Source organism: Cucumis melo, chromosome 3 (genome assembly GCF_025177605.1).
Source record: "Cucumis melo cultivar AY chromosome 3, USDA_Cmelo_AY_1.0, whole genome shotgun sequence".
Classification (NCBI taxonomy): Eukaryota; Viridiplantae; Streptophyta; class Magnoliopsida; order Cucurbitales; family Cucurbitaceae; genus Cucumis; species Cucumis melo.
This window is the reverse complement of record NC_066859.1, coordinates 12,272,835-12,298,751: the sequence shown is the minus strand read 5'-3', so window position 1 is coordinate 12,298,751 and position 25,917 is coordinate 12,272,835. Positions and strand designations below refer to the sequence as shown.

The 25,917-nt window shown below is 34.1% G+C and overlaps 2 protein-coding genes across 2 annotated transcripts; one reads left to right on the top strand and one right to left on the bottom strand.

Annotated features, from left to right (window-relative positions):
• Window positions 1–1,962: 1,962 nt before the first annotated feature.
• Window positions 1,963–3,749, bottom strand: LOC127148540 (uncharacterized). The gene is made up of 5 exons (XM_051082606.1): window positions 3,447–3,749; window positions 3,293–3,358; window positions 2,825–3,214; window positions 2,642–2,737; window positions 1,963–2,550 (listed from the first exon to the last, which is right to left on the bottom strand). The coding sequence occupies exons 1-5, from the start codon at window positions 3,747–3,749 to the stop codon at window positions 2,005–2,007; spliced, it is 1,401 nt and encodes a 466-aa protein (XP_050938563.1). The 3' UTR covers window positions 1,963–2,004.
• A 1,855-nt stretch (window positions 3,750–5,604) lies between these two features.
• On the top strand, window positions 5,605–11,952 carry LOC103488653 (PTI1-like tyrosine-protein kinase 1). Its single transcript, XM_008447471.3, has 8 exons — window positions 5,605–5,879; window positions 7,157–7,331; window positions 9,247–9,500; window positions 9,608–9,734; window positions 9,823–10,096; window positions 10,955–11,087; window positions 11,334–11,420; window positions 11,506–11,952. The coding sequence occupies exons 2-8, from the start codon at window positions 7,238–7,240 to the stop codon at window positions 11,635–11,637; spliced, it is 1,101 nt and encodes a 366-aa protein (XP_008445693.1). The 5' UTR covers window positions 5,605–5,879; window positions 7,157–7,237; the 3' UTR covers window positions 11,638–11,952.
• Window positions 11,953–25,917: the final 13,965 nt, after the last annotated feature.

Genomic DNA, 25,917 nt, shown 5'->3' with positions numbered 1-25,917 from the left:
ATCTCCACAAAGAGAACAACTCTCACCCCAAAGGGAACAAAGTCAAACAGTGGCTGAGGAGTCTGAAATGCATCCAATCACCAAGAAGAAACATTTCAGATCAAAGAAGTCCAATGACAAAGAAGAACGAAGTCATTCAAAATCCTACAAGAAACTGAAGAAGGAAATAAAAGAAGTTCGTAAGGATTTATCCACACTGACTTCTATAGTCTGTAGGATGGATGACACAATCACAAAGCAGTCATTGGAGCTGTATGAAATGAAGCAGATGCTGGAGAGATTGGTCCAGGTAAAATTTGTTTTCATCATACATTAGATAAACGATCGTATAACTTTGATAGACGATCGTTTATCAAAGTTACTCGATCGTTTAACTTCGATAGACGATCGTTTATCAAAGTTACGCGATCGGTTACTTTTATATACACGATGGTTTAACAATACATTATTTTTTTAATTTTATGTTCGTTTTTATTTGTTTGTTAGAATCAAACTGAAAATCAAGGGAATGATCATACTGATCAGAATGACAATGAGTATGTTGTTCAAGAACAACATACTCAACAACAACCTACTGAAGAACAACATACTGAACGTCAAGAGGAAACCCAAAGGTTAACATTTCATTCATTGTTTACTAGTTTATAAATACCTAACAATTGTATTTTTTTTTCTTATTCTCATGTTTCTTCTCATTTTGTTTAGGGAACATGAAGAGGAACGTGGTAGTGATATAAGCATAGACGGTAGGGATGCAGACTTGCTAATGACTATAAGAGATATATCGGATAGTCTAAGTCATCAAATTCAGAAAGAATCAGACCTGCCACAGATGATTACTACCCTTCCATATGTGAGCCAACCTCTTGCACTTTGTGAATTGGCTCCAATGGATCAAACTGTACAAATTGTAAATGAAGAATCTCAACTGGTATGTATACACAACAAATTTGTAGTCGTTTGAATGAATAGTTTGTTACTTGTTTAATACGATTACATTGCAGGAAACAACAAAAAAACAGGTTGAGATGAAAAAAAATGATGAAGCAGTTACTTTGGTTGAAAAAGAACCAGTAACTGTGCCTGATAAAGATGTGGAAGAAAAACCAATAAAGAGAAGAAAGCTATGTAAAATAGCAAATAAAGAGGTGCAACATGAAGATGAACAAGGTAATCCACCCACAACATCTGCTCAGATCATATCAGTATCTACAACACCTGTCCCAGATGTGGAAATCAGAGAAGTAGATCCATATAATCCGATGTGGAAAGTGGATCCAAAATTATGGAAGGAATACTTGCAATGGAAAAAATCAAGAAAAACAACCCATGAAGAAAGGAAAGTAGTCTCCACAACCAGAAAGAAAGACTTTTTCAGACAGCTTGAAGAAAACACATGGGTACATGGAGACGTAAGTACTCTTCCCAAACGATCGCTTATATTTGATAGACGATCGCTTCTATTAACTAAACGATCGCTTCTATTAACTAAACGATCGTTAAGTTAATATTACACGATCGCTTACTACGTAAACGATCACATGTACATTTCTTATGCGATCGCTTATCCTCTCCTTTCATTCATTAAACGATCGTTTATTTTTTCTTTGTAGACATTGGATTTGCTATCGTTTAGTAAAGTCTAAACGATCGTTTGGTAAAGTCTAAACGATCGTTCGGTAAGTGTAAACGATCTTCTTAATAAACGACGTCTAAACGATCTTCTTAATAAACGTCAAAATATTAAGCGATCGTTTAGTAAAGTCTAAACGATCGTTTGGTAAAGTCTAAACGATCGTTTGGTACAGTCTAAACGATCGTTTGGTAAAGTCTAAACGATATTCTTAAAATCATAAAAAAATTCAGCGATCGTTTAGCTACAAGTAGTTTTGCAACATAGAGAATAATCGATACTACTAATTGAAATGTCAATTGATACTAATTGAAATGCAACATACACAATAATAGAACAGCCAATTGATACTTGTGATTTATGTTAATATTTCAATACATAGGAGTGTTGGTCCATACTTGAAATGCTAATTGTTTTCTAAAGTATGACATGTTTTCTTGACATAATGTATCTAAACCAACACCAGCAGCTATGTACTCAAAATACTTAATTGCGAATACGCCACAATCACAATTATTTCGTTGAAGTGGAATTGGGTCAACAATGACAACTGGCCAAGGTTCCTTGTATGTCGATGATCTACCTCTCCTATCAAAGAAGCCAGTACTATCTAACAACTTTGGCACCAACTGTCGAATGGGCAGTAATATGTTTGTCATCTCTTCGGCAGTTGTAAGTGACGGAAGCGAATCCCATACCTTCACTTGACAACTTACCAAATCCAAGCATAATAGAACCCAATGGTTGCCATGGACATTGAATGGAGAGTAAACGTAATCAACACTTGCCCAAGGATCTTGGAAGTCCACTTTTGACCCGACAACATAGTCAACCAACCTATACTCTTCGTCCCAGTCAAACGGGCGATTCTCTTTAATACATTCTTTGTATAGGGGCCACTTCGAAACTAAAATGCGCTGCAAAGAAAAACATACAAACGCAAATATCAGACCGAAAGACAAATATCAAACGCAAATACATACATAAAGTAACGAGACGATTACAAACCATAAAGATTGTGTCCGCAGTTGTGAAGTTCTGAGAAGAAGGTATCCCGGCTGCCTTAATCTTCAAGCGAATGAAAAGAAAAAGTGCATCCAAATGCTAATACAAACAAAAGTAAGCAGTAAATGTATAGAACCATAACAATGATAAAATTATAATTGCATAAATGATAAGATAATCCCATACCTCATCCGACAACCACCGGCGACACATAAACAAGTCTCTGAAAAAAGCCTTCGATTTTTTCCCATGAAAGGTTTCACGCAGCTCATCGTCTGTACGCTTGTCTGTAATCCACGCTCGAAGTCTATCTAAATGGACGTCAAGTATTTTGTGCATAGGATCATAAACAATTGCTTCAGACTCAGAGGTGCTGGTGGTTGATGTCAGAGACCGTTTAGGTAGAGTTGTGAATGGGGTTGATAGGTAAACACTTGCACGCTTCCTACGGGCGGGCCGAACGTGTGGTCGTTGAGTGAGAAATGGTTCTATCTCTATGACGTCCTCATCGTCAACGACATCTATTGGCTCCTCTAAACCAATATCAACCTTCTTCTCCAACACATCTTCGTCACCCTATGGAAGCTCATAATGCATTAGTGTATATAATGATAGAAATTAAACATCAATATTAGCATGAACATGGAACCAAACCTTCTTTTTAACTTCAATGTGTTCATCCTCCAAGCCTTCGGACACCTTGTGGTCCCCTTCGTCACCCTATGGAACCTCAAAATGAATTAGCGAGAACATGGTTACCAAATATGAAACAACTAACGTGAATACACTTAACAGTTTCATTCCTAACCTTTCTTTGAAGTCCAATGTGCTTCAATATGGTTGACATCAGGCCCTTCAATTCGTCAATATCGGATTTTATAGTATTAAGTTGGCCTTCAACAACCGCTACTCGATCTTGGAGATTTCGAATAGCCTTTTTCATCTTAATCTTGGACTTCTGTTTCTTACTCTTTTTCAACTCATCTTCATCGTTAACAACTTCTCGTACTCTTTTTGAACCACCATTCTTCGACTGAATAATGGTAGATGAGCGGAAGTTTTCAAAAAGTTCACCTGAAGCAATTTTCAATTGCTCCTCTTCAGGTGTCATCTCAATGACCGCCTTAATTATAAACTGCAAATAGAAAAAGGCAAATGTATTTAGGACAAAGAAATAAGCACAAAATCACGCGATCCTTAAGTAAGTTACTATTGCTTGCTACTTACCATTGGCGAGTCAAACACCTGGCTTATAGTTTGGGACTTTGGTGATTGTTGGCACACCCACCTCAGCATTCGTGGTATGGCATGATCGTTTACTTTATCTACACCACATCCAATGATGGTTGGTATAGACTCATATGCCCAAACCTATTCCACATTTGACAAACAAGTTTAGAAAGTGCCACAAGATATATATAGATATATAAACAAGTGGTTATACAATCGTTTCAAAACAACTATACGATCATTTAACATAACTAAACGATCGTTAAAAAGAACTAAACGATCGTTAAAATAACTAAACGATCGTTTAAAATAACTAAACGATCGTTTAAAATAACTAAACGATCGTTTAAAATAACTAAACGATCGTTTCAAATAACTAAACGATCGTTTCAAATAACTAAACGATCTTTTTAAAGTTTTGAAGTAAGAAGTAAGAAGTCAAATACCTGTAATGCATGCGGAAATCCATTGATAGTATATTTTTTTGTCTGTGTTGATTTCTTCTTTCCCTTGGCATATTGCTTGTCCAAGGCTCTTTTCAATGCACTTAGCGTGCGTACAAAAACAATCCGACCCCAATCATAATTATTAAATGAATTCCAATCATCAGCAATCTTCAAAAAACCAATGTCCACTTTGGTTCGCCTATCTTTTCCCAACAAAGATATCTCTATAAAGTAGACTAAAGCTAATTTGACGATATCATCGTCATCACCCTCGTATTCCAAAAATATATCTTCTAAGTCGCTAACGTAAACACAGTCCTTGTCTTTGAAAAACTTCTCCAACAGTCGACTGTTCCCACCCAACTGAATATAGTCCTCTTTAGGACCCCATAGTCCAGTTACGATGTTAAACTCTCTCCTACCGAAAGTACAAACAACGCCCCCTAGTAGGAAACTTATAGAATCCTTTCCTTCATCTTCCACCTCCCTTAACAGTAAGTAGTGGATGAGTGGCCCATTGAAGACAATATTTAGGTCCAAAAAGTGCCCAAACTTTGTTTTCCTAAATAAGGCTAATTGATCGGGTTTGAGTTTGGCCTTAATATTATGTGTTGTCTTTTCCAAATGAGACAAACAGCTTACTAGGGAATAAAAATGATGGGAAGGATTAATCTTGTAGAAGGGTCCGTCGGTCGATGTTGAAGTCGATGTCATGATTCAAGCCAAGAAAAAGCAAATATATTGAAAATGGGTTACAGATAAAACTCACTGAAATAAGAGAACACGCTCAAAGTTGATTCTTAGGTTCGAAAAGGAGAAGCGACGAAATGCACTGGAGGACCGACGACAGACGAACAGTCGGAGTATCTTCGAAGAGCAGAGCGGGAAATTTGAAAAGCCAAAGAAAGGAGATGTTTTTTTTTTTTTTACTTCAGGTGTTCTATGCGAAAGAGAAGGGAAAGCGAACGTGGGTAGGCGAAACAATCAATAGAGAGCGATAGAAATTTAATGAAGGGCATTTTTGTCTATTCACACCCAAATTGTCCTAAAAGTCTTTCTTTTGAAAACTTGTCCCAAAATTCATTTAAATCTCTTTTTTTAACCTATTTTTGGCAATTTCCCAAGAACTTTGTCCCAAGAACATTTTGTCTAAATCGAGGTATCTACGCTTAACTTAATTGGTATATGAATATCATTTGTATTAAAAAAATAGAAAAAATAATGAGAGAAAAAAAAGTGAGTGCTTTTGTCTGTTTCTTTCGTCCAGTTTCTCCGTGTCTTTGATTTATGAAAAGAAAAAGTTTTGAGAAATTCAGACTCAAAAGTTTGAGATAGAAAAGGAAGAAAGAGAGAGTTGTCAGCTTGGCGTCGGCGTTTGCTTCTCTGTCATTCTCTTTTTTTTTTTTTTTTGCTTTTGTTCTTTTGCTTCGCCTTGAATCGAAATCCAAAATACTCAAAATCCTTCCAGAGAAAAAGAAAAAGAAAAAACCCCATCCATTCTCATCTGTTTCTTTGTTGTTCTTTCGCTTCTTCCTCTAATTCATCCAGCCCATAACCATCTACAGGTACTTCCTATTCTCTCTTCTTCGTTCTTTCACAATTTCTGTTTTTTTTGTTTTTTAATTTTAAATTTTGTGCTTGTTTGCTTTCCAATCTGTTCATTTCTGGTACCAATTTCTCCTTTTTACTTCTTATATTCAGTTGGGATTTCAAGATTTCGTTTTTTTTCTTTCTTGGGTCAATTTCTGCTGAGTTTCCTTTCTTTGATTGTTTCATATGGCGTATGGATGTAATTTTTTATTTGGGTTCATCCTGAATTGGGGATTTTCTTCTTATTCTTACACTTCTTCTTTCGGTTGCTGCGTATTTCATTCTTATTTTGAATTTCTCTTGCTTTCTCGATGGAAGACTGATTCTCATAGGCATTTGCTAGTGGTATGAATCATCCATCTCTTGAGGCGATTATGGCTTCTTATTCCTTCTCTATTCCGAAGTCCATTTCGTTAATTGTTTCTTTTATTATTCTTAAAGATCATTCCTCAATTCTGTAATCACTTTATTCCTTTTCTTCTTTGAAAAAAATTCTCCCAGTAAAAGATTACTTTTGTCAATTCTCTCTAATTTAAACTTATTTGACGTTGTAGTGTTAGTTTCTGGAACATCTCGAGGCTGATAAATAGTAATAATAAATTGATTTTCATCCAAATAGTTTTGTTTAGCCAATCAGATGATATGTGTTTTTTCAATGACATCAAGTTGTGTAGAGAACAAGAAACAAAACTAAAGAAGAGAAATCTCTGTTGTTACCTACTCAAAAGAAATAAAATGTTGTCTAGAGAACCATTAGTCGTAGCTATACAACCATTTTCCAACTGCTTGGTTAGCAAGCTAGATAGAACACACTCGACGAGTTTATTACTGTTGATATAACCTGTCTAAAAGATTATTTTGTTTGTGAGAGCAAGGGGTATTTATAAATTTAGGCATCGTCAAGTAGTTAACTTTGGGTTGGATATTGAGATTTGTGTCTAATCCAAGAAGTTCAAGCTCTTAATGGGTGGACTCCTATTATTCTAGTGAAGGTCTAGAATACAAGTTAAAATTTAATGCTTGTTCAATCTACTCCTTTTGGGATGTACTTTAAAATTTTAAATCCACTTGTTTACTTTATGCATAACATGCACAAGATTTCCATTTTTTGCTCTGTTTTCCCCCCATTGTTAGTAAGGTAAAATACTATTGTTCTTGTGCAATCACTAGTATTTCTTTTGTTATAACTATGAAAATTTACTAAAGACCACTGTTGTTACACTCTTAGTGAAACTGTGCTATCATTATGCAGGCTTATGCCCCTCCTCTTGGTTACTTATTACATCCAGATAACAATACTGAGGATTATCAATATCGAAGGAAGAAAGTGAGGATGCGCAAGTGGCTTTGTTGTTTTTGTCAAGTTGAAGAGACTAATCAATCAACTGAAAATGAACACCTGAAAAACCCCAGTAATTTCGGAGATGGTTAGTTTTCTTAGCTACTTTATGAATGTGAAAGAAGAGGGAATGTTGTGTATCTCCTAGCTAGTATTTTATTTATATCCACTTTAACTATGAGTCGAGATAATTTTAATGAGAAAGAAAAAAGCCCGTCAATCAATTAAATATGAAAGTTTGGGGATGGATGCAAAATCGGTTCCTGGAATTAGGCAAGAGGTCATGGACTCATATCTTACAAAACACCTTGTTGGTTCAATTATCCTTCAAATATTATGATTACCAAATACACGAATAATATTAGAAAATCTCCAAATTTCTTGACTATCTTATATTATATTATCTAAGCTAGTATTATTCAGCAAAGACATATGCACATATATTTGATGGAAGTGATGAAGTCAACCTGAAAAACAAAGTGAGGTTCAGAGAATTGGATCTAATAAAAAGTACATTATGAAGTGATTGAATATGATAAGTGGTGTGGTGGAATTGAAAATCAACTTGAGGGAATGTTTGACACCATATTTTGTGGTTCTTTGTGTAATATGCATAATTACAATTCAATTTTTGTTTTCTTTTGGTCATTTACAAGAATACTTTTAAATTTTTTTTTTTTTGGGGGGGGGGGGGGGGGGGGTTGAATGGGAAAAAACATAGTGGAATAAATGCCCTTCATTCAAATTCAAGAAGCTGCTCTGGGACTATGTTTGGCCTGGAAGAAACAGGCCAAAACCCTAAACCTTCATTTTGACGCTTTTAAAGAGAAAATCTCTCATTTGATAAATTCTGTTCAGTCTTGAAGCTCTAGAATCATCTAGAAGGTGATCTCATGATTTTGAAATGAAGAATCTGTCTAGCAAAGAATGAATCTAGTTAACTCTTGATGAGGATCAAGTAAATTTACCATTTGGCAATTGACGGTGATATTCAATAAGATCAAGGTTCTTCAACCAGTAGCATATACTTTGATCTACTATGTAATACTTTCTTACATGCTAACATTTTCAAACTGATGAACCTCTTTAGCAGACAAATTGTTTTGAGGATCATTTTTTTTGGCACATACTTGAACATTTATTTATACAGTGTTCTGTATCATGCTGGTCGATGCTATTGGACTTTCCTGGTTATGTGGGTCTTAATATTTGGAAATAGGAGAAAAACGTTGATCTGTAAAAGTTTGCCCCTATTTTATTTCTAAAATTATAAGAGGCTATTGGACTAATCACAAAAAGAATACAAGCTAGAGGCAGAGGGTCAAGAACTCTCTCCCCCGAAGAAAACTGATGAAGAACTGCCTTCCAATCATGAAGCATTCTAGCTAGGCTATAAATACAGAAATATTTATTCAATGAAAAGTTGCATATGTCATATGTATGTATATATAAGAGTCTACTCCAAATGGCCAACCCAACAGGTGTAGTTCGCTAACTTCTATTTGGTTCATTTTGTGTGTTGTAAAGATATTTACTCTGCTTACCTACTCTGAAGATTGGTGCGAGTCTTTTAGACTTAGTTTGTTCACGTGCATGCACTCTTTTGCATTAATCAAAGCTCTGTTGCACTCAACACTCGTTAGCTACTCATTAGCATTAGACTAGGAGATGTTACCAAGCCCCTGACTCTGCAGACTGCACAAAAAGAGGTATAATATATGTGTATATATCTTCTTTTTTCCCCTATTGTCTTAAGTCAGGTCTATAATATGCTTTTTTGTCCCAACTTCCTGTTCCTATATGTATGTATATTTTTTCTTTTGTAGTTCCCGATTGGCTCAACACATTTGCTCTTTTATGCATGTCTTTTGAAATTTTATTGGCTTGTTCATCCAATTGGGCACTTTTTAGAACAATAGTGTATCCCTGCTCATTTCTCTTCCCTCATCCATCTTCTGAATATGTTTGTTCCACTGAAGCTGTACTATATTTCATGCATTTAGGTCACCTAAGGGACTCAAAAGTGCCAGCTCTTGTAAAAGCTGAGGCACAGAAGGCAGCACTACCAATTGAAGTGCCTACGCTCTCCCTGGAAGAACTGAAAGAAAAAACTGATAATTTCGGGTCCAAAGCGTTGATTGGAGAAGGTTCTTATGGTAGAGTTTATTATGCAACCTTGAATAATGGGAAAAATGTGGCTGTAAAGAAGCTTGATGTTTCTTCTGAGCCTGACAGTAACGTTGAGTTTTTGACTCAGGTTTGTTAGATATTGGAAAAATATTTCCACGACTCTCTTACCTTTAACTAAATTTAATTTCCCATTTTCTTGACCAAATATATGGTCTTTTATATCATGACTGCCAGGTTTCTACAGTATCAAGATTGAAACATGAAAATCTTGTTGAATTGCTTGGGTATTGTGTTGAAGGAAATCTTCGTGTCTTGGCTTACGAATATGCAACCATGGGATCTTTGCATGATGTCTTACATGGTATCCCATCCTCTTTTTCTATATGAATATGTTGCTTGTTACTGATCATTGATCAGGCAACTGATACAAGTCCTCTTCATGATTGAAGGAAGGAAGGGAGTACAAGGAGCACAACCTGGTCCAGTGCTTGATTGGATGCAGCGGGTGAGAATTGCAGTTGATTCAGCCAAAGGGCTGGAGTACTTGCATGAAAAGGTCCAACCTGCAATTATACACCGAGATATCAGGTCCAGCAATGTGCTACTCTTCGAGGATTTTAAAGCTAAGGTAGCTGATTTTAACCTCTCCAACCAAGCCCCTGATATGGCCGCCCGTCTTCATTCAACTCGAGTTTTGGGAACTTTCGGTTACCATGCTCCAGAGTAATGTTTCTAAAACTCTCTTATCTCGTTCTTGGTTAATTGTATGAAAACCTTTAGATAGATAGTTTAGGAGAGTTTATGCTTTTGAGAATTTGTTCAAGCCATGATAAATTGTCTTGAAAGTTCTAATATTAATTTGCATAATGATGGTAGAGCCCTTTGGCTAGGACTTCGGTTCAATTAGTTTTCTTAAATATATCCAAGTGCATACAAGGTGGGAATTTTTGTCTTTCTGCCTATATCAGGGGTGAAAGGAGCAAAATTATTGACACCACTTTTCACTACTAATATTGTGTTACGTGTGGGATAAACCTTTCTTTTCCTTTAGTCCTTTAAGGACAGCTCATTAAGTAATGATCTTTTTGTCCTACTTAGTTTCTATGAGGCTCCTTTTGTTGGGCAGCGTTTGTGGCAGCCTCATTTATTTCCTTTTGATAAAAGATAAGAACAATATTTTCGTTTTGCCCTTTTTTTTGCCGTATTTAACTTTTAGCTCTGTTTTTAAAGTGATATATATACTATCCAAAAAGCAAAAAGTAAAAAATAAAATAGTCAGATTATAAAACTAGTTTTTGTTTCAGAAAATTGACTAAAAGTTGGTAGCTTTTCTCTCACTCCTTATTTTAAAATGAGAAATTAAAAAATTGAACTTATTTTGATTAAGAACGCAGGTGTTTCTTTATGAAATGAGATAACTATTGTATGAAAATCGAAAACATAAAACTAAAATTGAAAATGTTATCAAAAGTAGCTTAAATATCAAACTAAGGCCTTGTGTTCATTTTTTCATTGATATCCCTTTATTCTTACCCTGACCAGAAACCTAAAGAAATGGTTGTGGATTATGTCTTTCTACAGATACGCAATGACTGGACAGTTGACTCAAAAGAGTGATGTATATAGCTTTGGTGTAGTTCTACTTGAGCTTTTGACTGGTAGGAAACCTGTCGATCACACGATGCCTCGCGGACAGCAAAGTTTAGTCACCTGGGTGAGTTTTGTCTATTCTTTGTTAAATTTTTTCCTCATTTGTCTCCTGGACGTGTTTTGAAAAGCATTTCTGCGCACCGTTCTCAGAAAGAGCACAAGTAAGGCACCTTTGTGAGACAATTCCTCAATGTCAGCTCCATAAAGGCTGTTAAGCTTTCCTGCGTCATGGTGCTGCAAAAACATTGTCTACAGTTCTATTCATTCTTTTTGTATCCAAAATATAGTTTGACGTATTTAATTTCTTTAGGCTACTCCAAGGCTAAGCGAGGACAAAGTAAAACAATGTGTAGATCCGAGACTTAAGGGAGAATACCCTCCTAAAGGAGTTGCAAAGGTACTTCATTACAGAACGAATGGTATATAAGGTCGGAGTTCATTCAGCTGATTAACGAATCTACTTTTCTAATTTGGAAATGCAGCTAGCAGCTGTGGCCGCATTGTGCGTGCAGTATGAAGCTGAGTTCCGACCAAATATGAGCATCGTTGTGAAGGCCCTCCAACCTCTATTGAAGCCCCCCGCACCTACAGGTCCCCCTGCACCAGAGTCTTGACGGCAATGTGTACATGGTTTCATCACCCCTCCGAGTTTGAATTCTTGCAAATGCGTCAAATAGTTTCTCTCTAATATGCAGCAACGATATTTGGTTGGTTAACTATATGCATATCCCTTTTATTTCATTGTATAAATGGTGAGTTTGGATGCGGTAGCATTGCGGTATGGGGTTCCGAGTGTCTGGATGTGTGAAGAAGTATCTGTTTCTGAATAATAATGATGGAGTTTTCCCCCCATTGACATTTTATTCTGCCTTCTCAAAACTGCAGAGTGCAGATTTACCTGAGGCTAATTAAGTCTTTTTATTCTCTTATATTTTTGTTCTTCAAGTCTGATCTAAACAAAAACTTGCATTATTGAATTTCACTTGCATCAAAGTGAACTGAGCCTCATGGGATTTGGCATTGCACACACAGCCGCACATGGTAAGGGAATTTTAGTATGTAGTTACAGTTTCTAAGAGTTATATGTGAGTCGGATGCGATTAACTTTATACATCCTACTTTTATAGTACCCACAAGAAAAAGCAAAAATATCTTTGAAAAAGTAGTTAGAAAAATTTGTCATAGGAAGGGGAATTTGTCGCATGACAAGTTCTGGTATATTATTTGGCATAATGCAAGGTTGTAAGTATTCTTTTCAAATATTGATAGGGTTATAATTTTGGTAATCACTATTTGGAAAGTATATAGAGACTTTTCCATCAAACTTCTAAACTTTTTTAAAACTAGTCTTTTTGACGCTCTCTTTCTGACACATGTATTAAAAAACAATGGAAAGTGGTAGAAAATGTAGTCGGAATATTAGAGCTTTTGATACACCTTCAATTGAGCGTATCTATAGTATACATAAATTAGTAATACAATTTATACATGGATGTTATTCTTAAAAATTTTTAATCAGGGTTGATATACTACTATTATACCAATGTTGTATTTGAAATTGCATGCCAGAATGAGTGTTGATACATCAAATCATCGTTAATATAGTTATATTAAGTATATCACTGTAGTATGTGTATATATTTACAAAGGTTGATTTGTTTAAAAGAGAAAATGACCTCATAACCCAAGTCTAAGACACATAAAATATTGCAAAACAAAATAATCCAACACATAAAAAGAACACTCACACACATCTCAAGAAAAAAGGTTCCAAGGAGAAATCTTGGTCCATCAAGCTAAGGTATGGTTAGTAAGCATTATACAACTGATACACTAATGTTATAAATGAAATAATCACATTTTGAATAAGTGTAAATATATGATTGATATTCTTATATAACTTTTATTTGTAATCAAATAAGAAAGTTGATAAAATATTGGTGTGGAAATCTAAATCAGAAAAACATCCCACATCAAAAAATGAGTCATCAAGAAAAACAAATATCCACAATCAAACAAATTTGATTAAAGAAATAGAAAGAATCTAACAATCTCGTAAATGAATTGCAACCAAACATATAAGTAAAATAAGAATGTGTTTAGTGGCTCCAACTTTCGTGCTCCATCTTGGTTCATTTGATAACGTTTTTGTTTTCGTTTTTCTTTCTTTGTTCCATCTTTTTAGATCAAATTTTAATAACTATTTCCATTTCCTATTTCTTGAAACCAAAAAAACATTTGTTTGATAATCATTTATTGTTTTTCGTTTTTTGTCTTATTTTTTCAACATTTTCACTTATTTTTTTTAGTTTAAATATAATTTAATTAGGTAGAAAATAAAAAATATATAGAATTCATTAAAATATATAAAAATTATAAGATATTAACATTATCAAATACACATAAATCCCGTTGCAAAGCTAATGACTATAATATAATAAATTTTATTAATCATATGTCGTTAAAATTTGATTTGAAATATTATTTGTCATTTGATTCATTTATCTTAAATGATGTTGATTTAAATTCAACTCAATTATATTATTATGTAAATGTCTTGGTTATAAAATATCAAAGATAATCTAAATGAATATCTTAGTAAAAAAAATTATATAATGTAAAATTCTAACTAATTTGGAAGGAAGTAAAAACAATAAATTTAAATTTAAAATAGGAGTTTTTTTTTTAAATATAACAAACCGACAAAATAGTTACAATCTATAGAAAAATTTTGAAAATAGAAAAAGCTCACATGCCTACAATGGAAAATAAAAAGAAAAAAAAATGCTCCAGTCAACACGCGAGTGTGTAATTCTTCTTCTAAAAAATGTTGATGCTCGGTCGTGTAAGTAATGATACACGATCGTGTATCACACGATCATGTAGGAAATGATACACGGTCGTATAGGTAGTATCAGCATCGGCTAGTCACGCGAGTGTAATTATTCTTCTAAACGATCATGATACGCGATCGTGTAGGAAATTATACACGATCTTTTAGATATTAGTACATGATCTTGGTTCATGATCTTCTACCAATTCTAAACAACCTTAGTACACGATTGTGAATCAAGATTGTTTAGATATTGGTACACGATCGCGTATAAAGATCTAAACAATTATGTACTAAATCTAAATGATCTTGGTTTATGATCGTGTACCAAGATCTAAATGATTTTTGTTTAAGATCGTGTACCAAGATCTTTTATATTTGCCACACGATCTTGAACCAAGATCATTTAGATCTAGAAGAGAAAATATATGAGAGATGACAAAGATTGTTTACCGAGTGGGAATTTGAAGAAGTGAAAAAAGGAAAAAAAATATGAGAAATGATGAAGAAGGAAGAAATTCTAGAAGAGGAAATGAAGAAATCACGAATAATAACATGTAGGAATATGAAGAAAAAGAAGTAATAATATGAAGGAGAGATGAATAAATCACAAATAAGAAGAAAAAGAAGTAAAAATTCGTTCGCGATATTCTAGGGAAACTTGAAATTTATGAAAATATCATGATTTTCTTTATTTTGTTACACGGACCATAAATATTTTAATGTTTTGTTATGTTTACGAAAATTAACCTTTAAAATAATATATAAACATGTATATCACAAAATTTAAAATTTAAAATTCAGAAAATATTTAAATAAATACATTAAATATTTAAATTTAGAAGATCAAAATAATATATAAATTTAAATATTTAACTGTAAATTAAAAAAAAAAAGTGAAAAAAAATGAGTTGTTAAATGGACAAGAAAATTTAAAATTAAATATGAAATTTAAAAATCAAATAATGCATAAACATAAATATTAAAATAATAATAAAAAAAGACAAGAAGATAAAACAAATTAAGAAATATAAAAAACATATGTAACACCAAAAAATTATGGGCTCTAGCAAAAATATTTATGATAACAGGGCTCATGTCACTACATTTTCTAAATTGTAAAAATAGCAAATTTAAAAGTAGATAACCCTTTGATAGCCATATGATATCACTAATTACTTGTTATATTTTTTAATATTGGTTATATTTGCAATATGCAAAAAAAGAGGAGCTATGAGTTGTTTTTTCTAAATTTTTTTGTTATTTGATGCAATTTTTCAAAAGATTAAGGTCATTTCCAAATTAATTATCTTGATTTTTCATTTGAGATTTAGTATTTTTGGGTTTTATTTTGTTGCTTGAAATTTAAGTTAATTATGTTAGTATATTTTCTGAGAATTAGTTAAGTTTGTGTAATATGTGGGTTTAGTTAAGAATATGGTTTTTATGGGATTATTATGGGATTTTTTAAAAAATATAACAAACTAGTAAAATATTTATACTGTATAGACATAATTTCGAAAATGGAAAAAGTTTATAGGCCCACAATGAGAAATACCAAAAATATCCCACACAACACTCGATTAATCTACCACATGTGCGTGCGAGTAATATTTTTCTAAATAATCGCATGCTACAATATAAATGAATGATTTACGATAGTTTAGGTCGTGATACACCGTTTTATAAGAAATTTTATACCAATCATAAATTTTCACGTCACTTACCAAATTAATGACGAAAAAATACAAATAATTGAATTTGGGACTAATTAAAAGTTGACATGTAAGACCTGTTGCTTAATAAAGGTGATTTGGTTAAACAATCGTACAAGAACGTAAACGATCATGTAAGACAAGCTAAATGATCGTATAAGAAAATTGAAACGAAGATAAAAGATTGTGTAAAAGAGATAGTATGAGAGGCTAAATGATGGTATGAAAGGATAGACGATCATGTAAAGGGTTAAATGATCGTGTTAAATATTATGTAAAATGTTAAACGATCGTGCTAAACAATCATGTAAAAGGTTAATTGATCGTGTAAACAGTTAAACGATCGTGTAGAAAATCGAAGAAGTCCTTGGGGTTAATTACTAAATTAGTGAGGCGGTTTCCAGGTGCCGTGGCATGCAAAGATTCAGAACTTAATTAAGCATGAGCTGACAAATTATAAGAGTTTAAGGAATGACTAATCCAATTTAGGTTTAATTTAAGGAAATAAGACAAAAAGGAAAGGGTCTTTATTCTGAGATTAAATTTTGGCAAAAGAAAGAGAAATTGGTGTAGAGTGCTGCCAAGAAGCTTTTCGGTGAAGAAGAAAAGAGAACCCTAGAACGGTGAAGTATTGTACAAACGTCTTGCATATCTAAGTCTGAGTTGAATGTTGTTGTTGATTGACATTTTTAATTACAATCAGGCTATATTCTAGCATCGGGCAGCGATTGTTTTGATTATAATCAGACTATGTTCTAGGTTGTTTTATTCACTATTTATCTTTGGAGTACTACTAATTTATGTTCCTTCCATAGTTTTGATTTCTATAAAGTTTATCATTTTCTTTTTACGAATACTCTTATTCTGTCTAAAATTCGACCCTTAAAGGCACTTCAATAGTTTTATGATGGTTTTTCTTTAAATTGGTGTTAACCTCTTTTTTACTCTCTAGGTGTAAAATATTCTTCAACAAATGGTGAGTTTTAGTTGGTGTAAGTTTTTGTCAGAGAAATTTATGTCTAACAAAACCTTTTGCTACTGGTTGTGTTTCCTATTAATTCTTTCTCTTCAAGAAATACAATTTCTTCCTCAATGTCCCAAAATCCCTTTATTTCCTTTTCTTTTTTATTTTTTTCTTATTTTCTTTTTCCCTTATTAAGTGTTGATCATAGGGCATATTCATCATTGTTAAGTTTTTATTGCTATAGGAGCCTCGTTTTAAAAAGAATATTGCACACAATCCAATTTTCATATTCATTCTAGGTATTTAAGGTTTTTCACCAACTGGGATTCATACAATTTTCAATGTAATAGAAACTTGTAGAATAATGCAATTATATGTACTTATGTTGAAGATTTGGATTTAAAGAAAAACTATTTGTTTATGTTACGGTAAAACTATGGTATTTTCTACTCTCCATAAATACTTTGATTTTTTTAAAATATTTTTAGGTATAAAAAATTAGGAACTAGAGTTGGTGCCGGACTGCAAAACATGAACTAAATGCAGTTTAATGTCAAAAAGTCACAGCTGGGGAATGAAAGGTATTTGGGTCAAATAAAAAGTTGGTCGAATTTTAATGTTTTGTTTATTTATAATAATTAATATTATAAATAGTTGAGTTATGATTGAGTGGACATAGAATTTCTCAAACATTTTTTGTTATTATTTTGTGGATTCATGGGGTTGTTTCTCTGTGTTCATTATTTTGGTAGATGCTTGATTATTCTTGGTGTGTGAAATAAAACCCAATTTTAAGGGAAAAAACTAGCTCATAATGTAGTTGCTTCATCCTCCATCTCAATTGGAATCATAAACATTCTTTATCCTTTCCCTTTTATTTTACCATTGAATATACTTACCTTTGTTTTTTATGAATAATGTTTCCTTTGTTGGAATTTATGTCATAAAACTTAAACTTTGTTATTTGATTCAATAAAGTTTATTATTGAATACTATAATCTTAAAACCAATAAATCAAGGTCCCGAGGCTATTTTACTAAGTTTGTCAATACACTTGAACTTTATGTAGAGACATAAACATGGATTAAGTTCGAGTTAATAGCCCAAATAATCTATAGTGTATGAATAAGGTTGGGCGTCTTATTCTGGAAAAACACTATGGATGTGGCCCGCTCCGTAGTTAGTACAAACGGTGTAATCCTGAATCGTTCATGTAGAGACATGGAAGTGGGGGCGTCCTATGTAAATGGTTTGCATAAGACTGGAACCACGAAATAGTCACTTTTAGTTATAACGTCGTAAACTATAAACTGACTATTTTAATTATAATGACCTAGATAACTTGATCTTAATCCTGAGCTAACTATGAACTTTTGTTCATTCGGTAGTATCCTTAGATCTGCATAGGTGAGGGCAGCTCATCATCGCTGGCACAATAAGCCTCCCATTTCAGGAATAAGACCAAGTGGATAGCTAGGGACATAGGGTGCAAAATGAAATTCACTCCTACCCACTTTTGGGATAGTAGATAGGTTGTTCCCTTAAGGACTAAATCCAAGTCTTGAACAAGGGGCCCCACCTTCTCATTGGCCCGAGAAGGATTTAGGTTTATAGGTTGGACCTTAAACCAATTGTTCAATAGTAGATCAGTGGGATTTAAGGAGCAAGATGTAATCTCAGAGGTAAAACAGTATTTTGACCCAACCAAGATTACAAACAACCTATGAATGATCAACTTACTCATCATGGTTATATCATGTGGACAAAAATATATCTATAGTGAGGGGAGTACAACTATGAGTCTTTAGTGGAATGACTAATTAGTTAACGAATGTGATTAAGCTTGGTCTAAAAGAGTTTAGTCAGTTAATCTCGAATCGTTGGAGCCCATGATCTATAGGTCCATTAGGTTCCCCTACTAGCTCATATGGATTCAACTAAGAAGAATATGTTGGAATAACTCGAATTGTTTGAATTAGGTAAAGAGAGAGAAACCGACAAGTATATTTGATATAAGTCGGTAAATATAAACTTCAAGCTTTATGTTTAAATATGATTTAAATAATAAAAATATGAATATGATTCATATTTAGAAGCTTGGAATGTTTTGAAACGATCAAAATTGTAAAAGTCAACATGTTGACTTTTGACTTTAAAAGACAAAACTTTGACTGAATTTATATTCAAATATGATTTTAATTTTAGAAAAATAAATGTGGATTCATACTTGGGAGGTTGAAATTAGTCAAGACGAATAAAATAGCAAAAAGTCAAAAAGTTAACTTTTGACTTTGACTTAAATTGGTCAAATGACCAAATTGTCCTTTGACTAATATATTTATTACTAATTGTTAGTGGAAAATGTGGCAGCATGTAATGAACTTATAAGCCACTAATTCCATTAAGGGTTGATGGATTAATTAGGTGTCGAGATTTCATAAAGTAAATTGCATGCATTTTGCATGTAATTTTCTTTATAAACTTCCATTTACAGAATGAGAAGATGATGATGAAAATCTCATAAAAACCTCTAACGATTCACCTTCCTCCTTCCATCTCTCTAAGATATCCTTCATAAAAACGAGTCCCACAACTCGGTTCTTGATCTTGAGATTAGTAGGTCAATGTAATGGTTGTCCTTTGCTCGTGATCTTCAGGCAGAGAAGAAGCTTTGGAGCGAAGAAGAAGTTGAGAACTATAAAGGTAAGTTCATCATTTACCTTCTACATTCTTCGTTTAGGTCTATCGTTTAGTGGTAGCATGATAATTTCTAAATCGTTTAGATGCATATAAAGTAAAACATGATCCTTATCTTCCGCTGTTGCATCCTCTTGATGTTTTTTTTCCTATCATCCTTCATTCTCAATGATAATAAAGGTTCATTTTCGACAAATTTGTAGGTATTTGAAGAATCCACAGGCCATGCATGAGATCGATCAAGTTCATTTATGCATTAGTTTGATTAGATTAGGTTACCCACACGTGTATTACAGTTAATTTATCTTTTCGTATTATTGTAAAACCTTTACTGACAATGTACTTTAAATTTTTTATTATCAATATAAAGATCTTTCTAAATACATGTGGGTAATTTTGAATCATGAATTTTATTTTTCAACAGTAGAAAATGTCAAAATTAGTAAATATATGACAGAAAAATGTGTTGTAAATTGAAAAATAACGATGTCAAGCAAGTGTCGACATATAAGCCTTGATTGGTATTGAGTTAGAGATAAATGTGACATACTTAAAGCATCAATGTAAGGGTATTAATGACAATATATTGGTGTCGAGATATAGATAACGTAGCAAATTTAAAGCGTCAATGTAAGGGTATTAATGATAATATATTGGTGTTGAGATATAGATAACTATGACACATTTAAAGCGTCAATGTAAGGGTATTAATGACAATATATTGGTGTCGAGATATAAATAACATGACACATTTGAAGCGTCGATGTAAGGGTATTGATGACAATATATTTGTGTCGGGTTCTAGATAACGGTGACATATTTATAGCGTCAAGGTAAGGGTATTAATGGCATGATCTTGGTGTCATCTAAGCATATTTAATAACACATTTTATGAAGTGTTGTTAAATAGCTTTTCTTGACAATGACACAAAATTTGTGTCATTCTCTTTATGACGCAGGTTTAGGGTTTAGGGTTAAGGTTTATTCAACGACACAAATTTTGCATCGTTAAAAGCTAAATTTCTACTAGTGGGTCTTATAGTGTCTCTACCTAAGGTTAAATTGTTTCAAACTAAAGTATGATTTTTGGAATTTGATATTGATCAAGGAATCATCAAACCTATTCAAAGGTCATAAGAATTCGTGGATAAGTTTCCTGATGAAATTCAAGATAAAACCTAACTACAACGATTCTTGGGTGTGTCAATTATATCGAAGACTTTATTAAAGACCTCCGGACAATTTGTCTGCCACTTCATGATAGACTAAAGAAAAATCCAAAATCATCGACGGTTGAGCATACACAAGTAGTCCAATCAATCAAATCCCTAGCTAAAGTCATTCCATGCTTATCGCTTGTGGATGAAAAAGCCAAAAGGATCATCGAAACCGATGCATCTGAAAAATGTTAAGACGACATCCTCAAACAAGATATTAACAGAAAAGAATCATTAGTCTTTTTTCATTCTGGTGTATGGAATAGTGCTCAACAAAACTATTCCACTGTAAAAAAGGAAGTTCTAACAATAGTACTTTCTGTCCAAAAATTTCAGGGAGATCTTATCAACGAAGATTTTCTTGTCAAAGCAAATCTTTGCAAGGTGGCAAGCAATTCTATCTTGTTTTGATTTCGCAATTGAGCCTATAAAAGGAAGCAACAATTTCTTTGTAGTTACCTATCAAGAGAGCATCTCTCAAATCAAAAACTCTCTCATAGTATTTCAAGCGTTCCCAATAATGTACGAAAATCTCGATCGATCTCAGCCACTGGGGAGGCCTCTGCCTTCCCTTCCTCCAATCAGCCTAATCCAGTTACTCCTGAAACAGCTGGCTCCTTTAGAGCAAGCTCCTCCAAGGGAAAGCGCCTTATGTCTCAAGCATCTACTCTCATCCCAATGTGTGCAGACAAGTACGACATGGATCTCAGCTTCCAAGCTGTATCTCGACGTCGTCAAGGTTCCTATCAAAGGAACCTAACAATCAGATCAAGTCTTGATCCTTCAACAACTTTGTTTCGCCTAACAAGCGTCGCAACTTCAATCAGGCCACCTCCGAAGCCCAAATCCTATGCCCGAACGATTAAACCAGCAGTATTTATGCCATGACCACCGGTCACAGGTTAACAAACAAAAACCATTATGGATGATATAGTCATCAAACTAGAATTCGACGAACCTTCCGTCCAAGAAATTTGTTCCCAAGTCAACCCACATGGGTTCAACTTCTTTTTGAAAGATATCAAGAAAACCATGAAATTTTATGAGTTCACTTTGGTAGACACTGTTTCTACCAAAATAATCCATATTTCAAATCACAACAATCCTGGAAAAATTGTCTATTCCAAGCTAAAAATTTTCAGGGTCCTCACACCATCTCACTAACCATAAGGAATGTTTGTTCCTAGAAAATTTTCCAAGATATTCAGCCCTCAAATGTATATGTACCGAGACTACATGGAAGCCTAGTACAAAGTACTATGGCACGAGTCTCATAACCACTCTTGGTTCATTACATTTTGTAATAAATCTTACAAAACTAATTTTCCAAACTAGTTCAAAAAATAATGGAGCTAGTTCGATCTAACTTCAAAGATCTTCCCTGTCAAAGTCCAACGAGCCTACCACTAGCTCTCAACAAGCATCTATTCGTCCGCACTTTCATCGACGTATAGATTCTCTCTCTATTTCTAGGTGTCCTAGATTTTCTGCTAGAGTTACCAACTTTCATCCAGAGCAAAGTTCAAAATCTTAGGAAAGATTTTGCGAGTTAAATGGTGGGATAAGTACGACTACTCCTATCTGAATGAAAAACAATAGCGAAATGGTTAAAAACCAACGCTTATCTCTCTCTCCAGAAGAAGACCAATTCCTTCTCGTAAGGAACTCAATTATGACGTCCATCGTCATAACTATATCTAAGGCAAATCTTCAGGCGGTCATGGAAACAGTCATCCACACCATTTCTAACGACAACAAAGAGGATGACCTTGACGATACCAGAATTTCTTCAGATTCATCCATCAGTGATATCGATTTTAATAATGATCCATATTACAACTTCGATATTTCTAACCACTATTTGGATTTCCAGCCAGGATGAAACATAGGTTTTTTGCTTTTGTATTATTATTAAAAAAATTATTATTAATTACTATTACTGTTGCTATTACTGTTACTGTTTATTACTGTTCCTCTTCCTATTTCTATTCCTATTCCTATTACTATTACTATTACTATTACTCTTCCTGTTACTATTCCTGTTACTGTTCATGTTACTGTTTCTGTTACTGTTCCTATTATTGTTCTTGTTTCTGTTCCTGTTCCTGCGCAATGTATTGATAGATATAATTGATAGTGGATAAAGGTGCAATGTATTGATAGATGTAATTGATAGTGGATAAAGATACAATGTATTGATAGATATAAGCCTTTCGACCATGGAAATATAGAAGTCAAAACATTACAATAATAATACAAAAGTGGAAAGTAAAGAGGGGAGTCAAACCGCAAAATGAATAACAATGCATTCCTTGGCTCTTTTACAAAGTTAGGGGAATAGTTGATGGTTTCTCTCTCTAATCTCTCTCTGATCTCACTCAGAAGTTGATCGGAAAAGAGGTGAAGAGGGTAAGAACTACTACAAAAGGGAAAAGGCTATTCCTTCAACCGACTCTCATGTAAACAAGCCTCCTGGAGCTCCTCTAGGGTTTTGGTCCATTCAGGCCTTCTTTTACAAGGTAGAGATGGAGGCTTTTATAGGCAACTTTGGGTGGAAAGCTTCTATTCCTTATCCTCTACACATTTCAGCGCTAAAAACAACCTTGTCAAGTCATATCAACTCTAACTACCATTCTTGTCGTCTAGTGAATTCCTTTGCGTGATGATGTGGGATCTCGCCTAGCAATGTTAATCGCCAAGCATGTTCTTATCACATTGATCTTTCACACGTTCTCTATGCGATTCGTTGTATTTCTTCTTTTCTTCATCATCCTACGACAAAAACACTAAAAAGCAACGTAAATCAGACGTAGAGACTTATGTAAGTTGTATTATCTTATCTCTGTAAATTTCCAGTAAAAGTTACGTGTTTTGGTACTTTATTCTGCGTTCTTGACTCCATTATTCTACCTAAAAGGCTAGAATAACTTGTATTTTTACAAGTTATCAGAAAGTATGTCAAGGTTACTATGCGTTGAGATAGAGGAAAATCCTTGTCTTCCTTCTGCATGAGCTTAAGCTTTTGAGTCTTCTTCTTCTTCTTGTTCTTTTTAGCCCTATTCCCTCTTCTATTATTTCGGTAGAAGCAGAACTCCTTTTGGGCCGGAGTTAACTATTTTTTCTTTCAACATGTCACAACTATTCACCTTTTATCGTCTTCTTCCATTAGTATTTCTTTTCCTTGAAGATCCTTTGGTACGACTTCCTGACATAACTAGACAACTATAGGCTTAAACATCCTGAACTGGACCGCGCTTTCCCTTTATTCAAAAATCAATATTGACGGAGAAGCATCCAACATTATCGTCACTACAACATGGTTTGTGAGCTACTTCCTTCAAGTCTAGTTCAATTTTTTTCTTACGAGCCAACCTTAGAATTAGCTCCTTCAACATAACATTTTTCTACTGGGTGACTGATGACCCGATGATACTTGCAGTAGTTGAGATCATCTACCTTTTCTGCTTGCTCAGGTCGTTTACATTCTGACAGGTGAATCAACTGCTTCTCCAGTAGTTGCTTTAGCATGTCTGCGATATCTGAATCAAGAAATGGGTACATTTTTTCTTGTCTTTTCTTTAAATTCAGACAACGTCTCTCACCTCCATCATCCTTCTTTTCAGCTTTCACTTCATTCCTTTTGGAGAATTTTAGTAAGGTCATGTTTACAACCAAAGATTCCTTCACGGTGCTCTTTGCTATCTTTTTGGCACCCCACATCTCTTTCTTGTCTTTCTTTACTTCAGAACAAGAAAATCCTTAGTTACCCTACTGGCGATGCTCAACTCCATATCATGAGCGCGAGTTGCAACATCTTGAAATTTGTGGGGCTTTATTCCCTGTAGAATGTAGAGAAGTCTCAAATGTATACATTGGGTGCACATTTCTACAGCCGACAGTTCGGTGAGTTAATCCTTGCAGTCCAAAGCTCTTTATTGGTTGATATAGTCGATGACTGGCTCTTCCTTTCGTTGTTTCGCGATTATAAGCTTCATCATGCTTACAATGCGCCTGGTGTTGTAGAAGCGGTTTAAAAACTCTTTTTCTCTTTGTTCCTAGCTATCAATCACTTTAGGGTCCAGGACTGTGAACCACTCAGAAACATTTTATTTCAAGCTAATCTATTCTTGATCATGCATTCACGAATGTTTTGATGAAGTAGGTGATGTACTGCTTCAGGTTGCCCTTTCCATCGAACTACTGGAATTTTGGATTCTTTTAGTGTATGACTTAAAGTTCATGAAAGAAGTATGGGACAAACCTCTATATACTGAGCTTTGTTAGAGTTTGCGATGATATCTTGTAGTTACTGAACTGAGAGGGAAGACACAAAATTTGATTGTTGTTGTGGTTTGTTTTCTTGTACCACATTCTTAGCAGTTTCACGAGTCTGCATTTGCTCTTTAAAGCTACGATTTTGTGGTCTCGTTTCTCAACAACTTTCATTAGAAGATCAATTTTTTCTCTCCATTTTCACCATGGAAACCTTGACCATTACATCAGCCATCTTGACAGACATCACGTCATGGTATGTTTCCCTATTTAACTTACTAGAAGCAGAATAAAAGTTATCATACAAAGGATTTTTCTTCATGACAATCCCAGCTTTAGGAGACTTCATCAATTATTTAAGGATGTTCTGCGTAATGACATAACCTTGATCTTGCTCCTAGATGATCTCCTTTGAATGACTACCGATGATAGGTCCCGCATAAGCATTTCTTGCAACAGAAGATTTGGATGCAGCTTCCTTTGGTGTCATTGGTTTTCTTGTAGATTTTAATGATGAGAGAGAGATGGGAGGTAGAGATGTTCTACTAGGAATGCCAATTTGTTCACATGAGATTTCTAAAAAAATTTAATTGGTGCAGTTGAACTTGTGTCCATATTGTGTGTATTGATTTGATGTAATGTGGTTCGATCTCTAGTATTTGGTCATCTAATTCTCTCTTGGTTGAATGTCTATGTTTGATTCAAGAAAGTGGAGCACGTGATATTCTTAAAGTTGGAGTCTTGGTAGAAAACTTGTATTTTCAAAGGAACTCAATTTTTGAAGGTGATTAGTTTCAGGAGTTAGAGAGCCTTCTAGTTCTTGAGAGAATTGTCCCAACTTCCACTCGAAATGCAACTAAAGCGAGGGGTGCCCCAAATTCTATGCAATACTAAAAAAAGAAAGTCTATCCTTCTACGTCCAAAGAAAGGAAAGCCTAGAGGTGAACTTAAAAAAGCCCTATGACACCACCACCAAAAGAAAGAGGATCAAGGATTACCTATCATAGGAAGGGAAGAGGTAGCTTAAAGGATCAATCAAGCAAGAAAAGGCACCAGTCAGAGGAAGTCAAACTTAGAATCAACAAGCCACACTTTCGCTACTCTATTGCTGCTCTTGCAGAAGAGGCAGGAATTCGAATTAGAGAGAGAATATTAGTACTCTAAGAACTAGAAGACTCCCTAACTCCTGAAGCCGA

What these genes read in the sequence shown, in the direction of transcription:
- LOC127148540 (XM_051082606.1), bottom strand. Translation starts at nt 3,749, where the DNA reads ATGACACCTGAAGAGGAGCAATTGAAAATTGCTTCAGGTGAACTTTTT. An exon ending in ACATTGAAGTTAAAAAGAAG is followed by an intron (nt 3,215 to 3,292) that starts GTTTGGTTCCAT and finishes GAGCTTCCATAG; the next exon opens with GGTGACGAAGATGTGTTGGA. An exon ending in CTGCGGACACAATCTTTATG is followed by an intron (nt 2,551 to 2,641) that starts GTTTGTAATCGT and finishes TTTTCTTTGCAG; the next exon opens with CGCATTTTAGTTTCGAAGTG.
- LOC103488653 (XM_008447471.3), top strand. Translation starts at nt 7,238, where the DNA reads ATGCGCAAGTGGCTTTGTTGTTTTTGTCAAGTTGAAGAGACTAATCAA. An exon ending in ACGTTGAGTTTTTGACTCAG is followed by an intron (nt 9,501 to 9,607) that starts GTTTGTTAGATA and finishes CATGACTGCCAG; the next exon opens with GTTTCTACAGTATCAAGATT. An exon ending in CTCCTAAAGGAGTTGCAAAG is followed by an intron (nt 11,421 to 11,505) that starts GTACTTCATTAC and finishes TTGGAAATGCAG; the next exon opens with CTAGCAGCTGTGGCCGCATT.